The following is a 10,221-nucleotide window of genomic DNA, read 5'->3' as shown; positions in this document are numbered from 1 at the left end:
TTCTACTGAGCCATCTCCCCAGCCCCCAAATGTTCCTTTTTGAAGACAGGTCTCCCTATGTAGCCCAGGGTGATCTTGAACTAAGGCAGTCCTGGTTTCAGCCTCCCAAATGCTAAAGATTACAAGCCTGTCTGTCCCACTATGCCTGGCTCATATTTGTTTTGTGTGTGGAGACGGAGTCCAGGGCCTGATGTAGACAGGTGCTCTTACCGAGCTACACTCCAACCTCTCTGCTCCACCCCTTTGCAAAAAAGCTTTTTAAAAAATTACCTTCCATTTAAGGGGTTTGGCTGAGAGCAAAACCACAAAATTTTAATGTATGGAGTCATGCAGCAAAATGAATGGAAAAATTAAAGCTCAGCTGGATGTCTCAATTGCTTTTTGTAAGATACCCAGCAGCATGACTTAGTAACCGCAACCGGCCCTGACAGCTTTCTTTCCAAGTCAACTGACACTGCCACATCAGTATGCACTAAGGATTAACAGTGGCTTGGAGCCAGACTGCATGGACTCAGTTCCCTGAATACCACTAGAGCTGTGTGATTTGGGAAGATTTTGTTTTCTCACTTAAAAAAATGGTGCTAATAAGACCACCACCTAAAATTTTTAGAACTTGGTATGTTAATATGAATAAGGGGCTCAGAACAGTGTCTGTGGCACTTTAAATGGACAAAAGGTCATAGCTTGGTAGGACTGATAGGCCACTTGGGATCCCTTCAAAACTCCACCCAGGGCTAGGGAGATAGCTCAGCAGCATAAGCACCTGCCTGGCAAGTTCAAGGTCCCAAGTTCAATCCCTAGTACTGAAAGAAAAAAAAACAAAAAACAAACTCCACCAAGCACACAGCTGTAATCCTGGCACTGGGGAGGCTGAGGCAGGAGGATCCTTGTAAATTCAAGACCAGCCTGGGCTACAAAGTGAGCTCAAAGCCAACCTAAACTGCATACCAAGACCCTGTTTCAAAAAGACAAAAAACAAACAAGCAAACAAACCAGGGTCAGGACAGCTGAGCAGCATCAGTGCCTGCCTGGCAAGCATGAGGACCTGAGCTTGAGCTCTAGTACCAAAGAAAAAAAGACAAGCAAAACCCTCTTCACCCACGCTGATGTGTTGCGAAGGAACTTTTTAATTGGCCTGTTGAGAAATGTTTATGTAAGTCAAACCTTTATTCAAAAAGCTTCTGTGAATGTTAAGTTTTGCACAGGCTTGATACCACACTTTAATATGAACTGGCTGCTCCTACAGCCCCACCGACTTTGTTAAATATTTATTGAAGGCCTATTTTATCATGCGCTGTGGTCAGTTTTAAGTACCATATATCACTCAAAACCAACACGTCTGCACTTTTTCCCCTTATTGCTTCAAATTATTGGAGTCAAAAAAAAGTTGGTTGATATTCCCAAAATGGCTTGTTGGGTATCACGAATTTAATGGTCATCGCAAGCACGAGCTCATCAGCACCTCGAGCCTGAACCGCTGAAAACCTCCAACTCTGCGGCTCCACCGGCTGCCGCCCTTCCCACAAGGAAAGCATCTCCAGGAGAGCAGAGTGACAACAGTTCAGTCCCACTCCATCTCTCGCTCCTCTTCAGGTAGGATACTCCAGTTTGGGGAGGCCACATTCCGTGCCAGCCAGTTGAAATCGTCAACGTCGTTCCAGTTATTTTTGCTTCTGTCTAAACCAGAACCCTCGAAGTCCTGGTCAATGCCCTCGTAGCTCCATGTATAAGGGGCAAAGCGGATTCCGCTGCAGTCCTCTACGATGGCCCTGCTGGTGACCTGCAGGAAGATGCGGGTGTCCCTGGTGGTGTGCACACGGAGCTGCTGGCAGGCCACGGCCAGCACGCAGTCACTGCAGTCCTCCAGGAACACGGAGGTGGACACCGGGCCGCAGAGCACTTTGCAGCCGCGGGCCTTGGCCAGCCGCAGGGTGTTGGGGTTGCCGTACAGCCGGACAGTGCAGCCGCTCAGCTCGCTCAGGAGGACGTCGCGTTGGCGCAGCTCATCGGCTCTCTTCTCCAAGACCTGGGAGTCGCGTTGGGAGAAACCGCAGCCCCAGCTAAGCCCCAGGACTTCCTCCTCCTTCGAGGGCAGTGAAGGGGCGGCGGCGCCTTCAGCTGCCGGCGCTCCGGCAGCCGCGCCTCCCTGGGAGGCCGAGGCACCGTCTTTCCTCCGCGCCTTGAACGCGAAGCGCTTCTTGGGTTGCAGCTCTTGGCGCCGCCCGGCCAGGGTCGCCTGCAGCTGCGTTAGGGCCTCCTGTCCCTGCCGCAGGTCGTAGGCGGCCAGGAACCTCACCGCGTCGTTCAGAAGCTTCTGCAGGCCCTGCAGCCGGGCCGCCGCCTCCTCCAGCCGTTCCGCCGACAACTCGCCTTCCAGCAGCTCCTGCACCGCCACGCGCTCCCGGGAGAAGGCAGCGACGAAGAAGTCGCTCTGCTCCCCTTCCACTACCTGGTCCTGCCGCTTCTGCTTCCGTCTTTCCACCTCCAGCTGCCGCTCTTGCTCTCGTTTTTGAAGCCGCTCGGGCACCAGGCTCAAGTCTTTTTGGGACCCCACAGACCCCACGTCCCTAGTCCCCACAACAGCTGCAGAACAGTCCGTGACCTCCATCTTGAATTCCAGCTTCCTCTCCCCACCCTTCCTTCCTTCCTCCGGGCGCGCCCTTCTCGACACCGCCCACCAACGCGCTATGGGATTGGCCGACCGCGCTGACGTCAGACCCGGGGCTTATCCTCTTCACCTATTGGTTCCTCCGCGCCAGAGGGGCGTGGCAGTAGGGAGTGGCCGAATGACAAGGGGGGTGGGGAGACAAAGGTCCTTGTGGATGGGTGGGGTAGGAGGCAGGCGGGGGAAGCTTTTTTTCCTCTTAAAGGGGCAGGACTTATATCCGGGATTGTGGGGTGAGTTGCAGCAGCGGCAGCTGCACATGTGGGTTTGTTTATAAGAACAAGGTTAGAAACTCGCAGGCCTCCCCCTCCCCCCAGCTCCTCCCCACTACCCCTCTACAGGCCGGAGATCGGCTCCTGGGCGGTGGGGAGCAATGGTGTGCTTGTACCGGGTGGGGGAACAGGCAGTGGTGAGGAAGATAGAGGGGGGGGCATTGCACCTCCCGGCCCGCGCCGGAGGAAGCGACAGCTGGAACAGCTGGCTGGGGAGCGGCTTGCATGCCTGCGGTGCTTCCCTTCCCTTCCCCCACCGCCTGCCGCCCGGTAACCTGCCCTACCCGCCCTCCCCCATCCATGGGGCTCGGCGCGGCCAGGGCTTGGGGTCCCTAAGGCGGCCGGGGATCGGGGTCCCTAAGGCGGCCGGGGATCGGGGTCCCCGCGGAGGGAACAGCGGGCTCCTCCCTGCCTCGGGCCCCGATCGCCGAATGTGTGGCCGGTGTCGCCGCTGGGAGGGTGGGGGAAGGGCGGGCGGGGCTGCGCCCTAGTCCCGGGTTCCCCGGGGTCCCACCTGGACTCCATTTCCCTAGCTGGGCTCCTCGCAGAGACCCCGGCCCAACTCGCACCCTGAGCACGGCGGTGGGAGACGGCACGACCCGCGGGGCGGTGGGGGGCGCTGTCGCCGGAAGTGGCCGCGCCGCCCGGGGGACGACTGGGTCCCCGACCGCGCAGCCCGCGCCGGGCCTCCGCCGCCCGCGCCTCCGGTCTCCCCACCCCTTATACACCCCGTTCCCAGCCTCCCTCGCTCTTGGTGGGGATGCTGATCGGCTCAAGAGCTGTCCCTGGAAGCGTCCCCGTGCACCTGCGTGTCCATGCAGGGAAAGCTGGGAGGAAACCCAAGCTGTGGAATTAAACCAGAATTTAAGACTCATCCTAATGTCCACGTTCCCCTGCCCCTCTGCCCGCCCTTTCCTAAGCATTTTTTAAAATGCAAAAACCAAAACGCACACAAATTTCCGGGTTGATGAGGTTATTCTTCTGCTGAGTCAGCACAGGTCACACCGTGTGGTGGCAAATTCCGCGCGGGGTAGGGTAGTCTCGCGTGTGTGCAGCGTTGTGTGTATGCAGCAAGTGTGTGCACGATGTGTGTGCACCCTGTGTGTACACTGTGCGTGTGCACCCAATGAAAGCCCAGTGCTGAAACACAGCGGGGCTTAGGCAGGCGCTTTTCATTCGTTGTTTCCTAGGTAAGATAGGTAGGCTTTTGCTTTTGCTTCCCCCACCCCCACACCCGGGGCGGCAAATGAAATAGTAATGATCTTCTCCAGGTCATATGGAAGAAAGCAGTAGCTGCTCTTTTAGGAAATGTAGACTTAACCGAAGCTTTTAGAGCTGATTTATTTTTGCTAGGGCTGGGGGTGGGGGTGGTCTGACCTGCTTCGATGAAGTTTCTCAGCAGCTGAGCCTGTCCCATTCAAGTTCATAAGCAAAGAGGGTTTCTTTGGCTTGGGAGTGAGCCAGAGTGAGGTAAACAGCAAATGGATGAGTGCTTGTGAGTGTGGAGCTGAGTGTCTTTAACCCTCAGGAACATCGTTTTTGCCCATCAGTAGGTTTTTGCAATAATCCAATGACTGGAAGATTCTGAATGTTTGAAGTTGACTAGTGTAAACTTCAAAGAGAAAGATGTAGTGGAGGACAGAAATTGGCAGGTGACCCAGCTGGCCCTGGTGTTGGGGGAGGCCTGAGCACAGTGGATGGGGTCAGGCCGAGGCTGTCTCTAAGCAGGCTTGACAGTCCTTGCATCCCTGCACAGCTGCAGGCCGAGGTAGGTGGTCCTGGCAAGGCCTGGCAGTAGGGAGGCTGCAAGGCCCTGGCATTGCCAGCTTGTGCTTGTGGCTTCCTTCTGACGTTTGGGGGCAGCGGAGCCTGCAAGCATCCCCGAGATGGATCCCAGCGCTTCACAGGTAAGTGCTTGTCCTGCTGGGAAGAAAGGGATTTGCTCAGACACAGCATCTTGCTGTCAGTGAAGGGCCTGTGTGAGTCAGGGCTGCTTGCTTATAGAGCTCTTGAAAAATGAAGGAATACTAAGGTGCTATGCACAATAACAATTATTTAACAACAATTTAAGTACTTTTGATTGTATTTGTTAATCTGATTTACTTTTTAACTTTTGAAAATGTCTAATGTAGTAAAGTAGAAAGAGTGTTACAAAAACTGTCTGCAGTTACCAACTGACAAGGGCCTGCAAGATAACAGTGGACTCAGCCCCTGCTTAGGCAAGTGCAGGCCCCAGGCCCTGCTCCCAGGCATGCTGAGCGGATGACCTAGTCTGGGCGTGGTAGTGCACGCCTGTAATCCCAGCACTGGGGAGGCTGAAAACAGGAGGATCACGATGAGTCTGAGCTGCGTAGTAAGACCCTGTCCCAAATACTTAACAGTTACTAACTGACAGTTTCATTCCTTCTAAAACCATGGTCCCATCCTGCCTTAATTATTATTATTATTGTTGTTGTTGTAATTTGTTTTTTTTCTGAGACAGGGTCTTGCTATGTAGCCCAGTCTGGCCTTGAACTCATAGCAATCCTCTCACCTCAGCCTCTCAAACACTGGGATTACAGGTGTGTGCCACAAAGCCCAGCTTTTGTTTCATATCTTACAGTCTATAAAATGTTTCATTATGTTCAAAAGATTAGAACTTTCTTTTAAGCATAATTACATTATCACATCTCAAAGAAATGTCTAATTTCATCATAATTCTTCTGGTTCATATTAACACCCCCCTGACTAGCCTATAATTCCCTTTTTTTTTCTTTTTTTGCAGAACCGGGGATTGAACTTAGATCCTTGCGTTTGCCAATCAAGCGCTTATCCTGTTGAGCCATCTCCCCGGCCCCTAATTCCCTTTTTTTTCAAAGCTATTTTATCAAAATTAGGCTTGTACCTCTATGCCTGTAATCCCAACCTCCAGAGGCAGAAGTATCATGAGTTTCTGGACAATTTAGCAAGACCCTGTCACAAAATTTAAAAAAAAAAGGAGGGGTGCTGGGGAGATGGCTCAGTAGAATAAGTGCTTGCCTGGCGAGCACAAGGGCCTGAGTTCAATCCCCGGTTCCTCAAAAAAAAAAAAAAAAAAAAAAGTTGTTGGGCTTTTTCTGTGTGTGTTTTGTTTTTTATGTTTGAGACAGGGTCTCATATAGTTCAGGCTGGAATGGAACTCACAGTGATCCTCCTACCTCAGGCCCCAGACGGCTGGGGTTATAGGTGTGTGCACCGCACCCAGCAAAGAAGTTGGGTTTTGTTGTGGTTGTTTATGTATTTGGTACAGGGTCTGACTATGCAGCTCAGGGTCGTAGTGACCCTCCTCTTTTTAGCCTCCCCAGCCCTGGGATTAGCCCTGGTGTTACTGGTGTGCCCTACCACGCCTGGTCCCAATGGCTGGCTCAGTGCACTCAATGGCTGGCTCAGTAAGTGGGGCTGGCACAGCATGTGGTGCTGGGGATCGAACCCTGGCCCCTGTGCTTGCCTAAGCAGGCATTTAGTCCACTAAGCTATCTCAAACAAGTTGTTTTGTCCAGACACGTTTTATCTAACAATCCTAACAAGTTGTGTGGAGTATCTGTGGACTATTATGTCGCTTAAGTCTCTTTGCCTGTGTGCATCCCTTGCTCTGCTGATTGTTTCGTTGAATTCACCTGGCCATTTGATGAGTTGAGTTCTAAGGCCTGGATGATGCTGGTTGCCTTCTCTTCAGGTATTTGTTGTTTTTTTTGGCTGGCTCAGCCCACCCTGAGGGCAGGGCTGCCCTGAATGTGGTGCTGGGAATCAAACGGCAGTCCCCTGTACCTGCCTAAGTTTGCCATCTGGCCGGCCCATCTCCTGGTGTTTGTTAGATTCAAGTCTGAATTGTGTTTACTTGGTCTTTGCGTGCCATAAAGTGATCTATTGGTTGTTATGTTGCCAGAGGAACTAATTAGGCCAGTACTGAGTACATTTAAGCTAATAAGAGCATCTCTGGGGATGGCTGGAAGGTGGAGGAATAAGGCCTATGGTGGTCTGTGGCATTTAGCAGAGGCCTGGAAGGTGCAGTATCCCACAGTGTTGAGGCAAGTGACAGACAGACCCGGGCTCTGGTTTCTAGGAATTCAGTGCCACAGGAGGCATCCCAGGTCGGTCACCCTTCAGCGAGCTCTGCGTACGCATGGGTGTAACGCGCTCACTAAAGTCTGTCTGTCAACATGTTAGGCCAGACTTCCTACCTTGCTTGTTGACTTTTCTGGCACGGACAGTGAAAGCTGATGCCTGCCCTGTGGTGTACAAAGCCCCACGTCATTAGTTAGCAGGACCAGCTTCCTCTGCCCCGGCTGACCTGCCCACACACGCTCTACCTCCTGGAACCTTTTCCTTCTCCTGTAGTTGCCAGCTCTGGGAGCCACCTACAGGTGCCTCTGACTCTGTGAACACCGTGCCCATGCTGGGCCAGGTGGCCCTGAGGCTACCAGAGAGAGAAGGAGACACGCAGGTAGGTGGGCATTTAGTCCACTAAGTGGTACAGGGTCTGACTGTGTAGCTCAGGGTCCCCAGCTGCAGGTCCCCTGTGGGTCCAGCAACCACACAAACATGTACACCTCCAACAGAACAACGGACAACTGTCAGATGGGAAAAGTGGCGCAGGCGTGAAACCAAGGCAGTGGGGTGGCAGGGCCAAGCGAGAGGAGCGCAGCGGGTACCTCAGGCTTGGGCAAGGGGCAGCCCGCGGGTGGACATCCCACTGTGGCATGCTTGGTGTCACAGGCCACCAGAGGCACCTGCAGGGCCTCTTCCCTTCCCCTCCCTCACCTGGCTAAGTGCCCTCAGCTCTCTCCCCGTGTGGCTCTCTCCCCTTCTCTGTTCCCTGGTGTCTGATGTGGCTGTCACCCCCCTGCCAGCACTTTGCCCCATCCTCCCAGCCCACCGAGCTGCAGCCCCTGCCTCACCTCCCACCATCGACGTCGCCCTAAACCAATGATGTCAAATAGCTGGCTGTGGTGTGCACGCAGTAGGTTCGCCATCACTGGCCTAACCCTAGCCCCAGCCCACTCACTTGCCTGAGGTCTTGCTGCCCACCCCCCTTTCTGTGGCACTGAGGATTGAGGCCAGGGCCCTTGCATGGGCTTCACCCCAACCCTTTTATGTGTGTGTGTGTGTGTGTGTGTGTGTGTGTGTAATTTTTTTTTTTTAAAGACAGTATCTTGCTAAGATGCTAAATTGCCAGGGCTGGGCTGGGCTTCAACTCGTGACCAACCTGCCTCAGCCTCCCAAGTGCTAAGGTCACAGGTGACCACCACACCCAGCTCTGGCTGCGTTTGTAGAATCAGCACGGAGTCCATGTGGGGTTCTCTGCCAGTGACTCGAGCTGCTGGTGAGCACAGGCAATGGCCAGGGAGCTTTGGGTCAAGTGAGAGCTCCAGCAGCTCAGCTTGGGTCGTGGGGACAGTAGCCAGGTGTGCAAGAAATCCGAAGTTACTTACTCATTTATTTTTTTCTATGCTATTTATGGCACCGTACATTTATGTCACTGGCACTGTTGAGCGCATTGGGCGTGCAGCAGGGAACAGGAGAGGTGGGAAAGTCCCTGGCTGTCTGGCAGCAGGACAACAGCTCTGTGCTTCCAGCAAGAGAACTTCGGACTGGCAAGCTGGCCCTAGGGTGCCCTTTGGTGTGGCACAGGCGATGTTCACCATCCCAGTGCCAACTCCCTCCCTGAGCTAATTAAATCCGAGTTGCTGGGCATGTGGCCTTGGCATTTTTAAAATTTATTTTCATGATGCCAAGAATGGTACCCAGACCTGGCACACGCCAGGCAAGAGCCCAGCCCCTGAGCTGCATCCCCAGACCATCCAAGGTTTTTAAGGCTCCATGGTTGCCTCCCAGAAGAACAGAAGTCTAGAGAGGCTGGAAGTGCTTGCGTCAAGAACGGCAGAGGCCAGCACAGCCCCCAGGGCCTGCTAGGTCCCCTCAGGACCTGTGCCTGGCTCTTAAAGGCCCCTCCAGCAAGATGGTGACAGCGGGACAGTATTTGCCCTTTTGCCCTTTACCCTAGAAGGGTGCTCTGTGCAGAGCAGATTCAGATGGAGCTGAGCAGGCAGAATTGTTAGAGGACTGTTGGAGGGGCCTGGATAAGGGCTGGAGGGGCTGCTTTGGTGGGGACAGGAGCTGGGGGCAGGATCAAGAAGAGAAGCTAGAGACACTGGGCTGCAGGGATCTTGGTGTCCGAGACAGTGGTCCGGGAGCAGGTGTGCAGGTGCTGCCAGCTTGTGCCCCACCTGTGACCCCTGCACATATGCACCCAAGGCAAGTGCTGTCCTGCAGGCTGCCTCCCCTTTCCTCTGACCTTTTGTGGCAGTCCCTAGGGGGGCCTTCACTGTTCCACCAAGAATGAGCTTGATTCTACCTTGAGCAGCTCCTGGGCTGCAGAGGCGACGATCTGTGCCTGTTAAGTAGCTGTGTGGAGGGGTGGAGAGGCTGGACGGAGGCAGGGCTTTCCCTGGAGTGTGAACAGAAGTGGGTGTGGTGGTGCACACCTGGCATCCCAGCACTTGGGTAACCGAGGTGGAAAATCATCGAGTGTTTAAGGCCAGCCTGGGCTACATAGTGAGTTCAAGGGCAGCCTAGACTGTGTAGTGAGACCGAGTCTCAAAAAAAAGTGGGTGGAGGGTTGGGGATGTAGCTGTGTGGCAGAGCCCTTGGCTCATTAGATGCATGAAGGCCTGGGTTCCATCCCAATACCAAGGAGAAGAACAAGTGGGGGATGACAGTTTGGGGCTTGTGTATAGCAGATAAGGATGAAGGAATCCAGGCCAGAGAAGGTAGGGTTGAGCAATGGGGCCAGAGGCCTAGTTAAAGAGGGGCCTGGGCTATTCAGCTGAGGCTGCGTGACACCCAGTCAGGTTCACATTCCTTCCAGGTCAGAAGACACATATGTCTCTTTGTTTTGTTCTGTTTGAGACAGGATCTTGCTATGTAGTCCCAGTTGGCCTTGAACTCATGGTGATCCTCCTGCTTCGGCTTCCGGAGTGCTGGGATTACAAGCAAGTGCCACCATGCCCAGATGCCCAGCTGCAAGAGGGTAATCATTTGCAGCAGCAAACTTTTTTTTTTTTTTTTTTTTTTCAGATAGGGTCTCATTATGTTGCCCAAGCCGGTCTTGAACTCGAAGCCCTCCCGCCTCAGCTTGCTGAGGAGCAGCAGCAGGGCAGTGCCTGGTGTCCCCAGGGCTATCAGGCTTTCTAGATCTTAAAGGCCTCTGGGCTCCTGAGATGGCAGCAGGATAGCAGCAGCAGGGCGGTGTTTTTTCTTTTTTTT

At 53.7% G+C, this 10,221-nt stretch overlaps 2 protein-coding genes across 3 annotated transcripts in view; one reads left to right on the top strand and one right to left on the bottom strand.

Annotated features, from left to right (window-relative positions):
* Positions 1–1,393: 1,393 nt before the first annotated feature.
* On the bottom strand, positions 1,394–2,907 carry Tbcc (tubulin folding cofactor C). Its single transcript, XM_004624139.3, has one exon. The coding sequence runs from the start codon at positions 2,606–2,608 to the stop codon at positions 1,562–1,564; it is 1,047 nt and encodes a 348-aa protein (XP_004624196.1). The 5' UTR covers positions 2,609–2,907; the 3' UTR covers positions 1,394–1,561.
* A 23-nt stretch (positions 2,908–2,930) lies between these two features.
* The window catches only part of Bicral (BRD4 interacting chromatin remodeling complex associated protein like), a 100,360-nt gene continuing 93,069 nt past the window's right edge, over positions 2,931–10,221 (top strand). Inside the window, exon 1 of one of the 2 annotated variants that reach the window (XM_023719857.1) lies at positions 2,931–2,949. The gene's annotated coding sequence lies outside the window, so the exon portion shown is untranslated. Of the gene's footprint in view, positions 2,950–3,288; positions 4,845–10,221 lie in introns of those variants that run through there. The other variant, XM_023719854.1, reaches the window with a different exon arrangement.

The sequence above is a fragment of the Octodon degus genome, unplaced genomic scaffold, assembly GCF_000260255.1.
Source record: "Octodon degus isolate 3935 unplaced genomic scaffold, OctDeg1.0 scaffold00005, whole genome shotgun sequence".
NCBI lineage: Eukaryota > Metazoa > Chordata > Mammalia > Rodentia > Octodontidae > Octodon > Octodon degus.
Note: the sequence above shows the minus strand (reverse complement) of the source record. Positions and strands in the feature narration are given on the sequence as shown.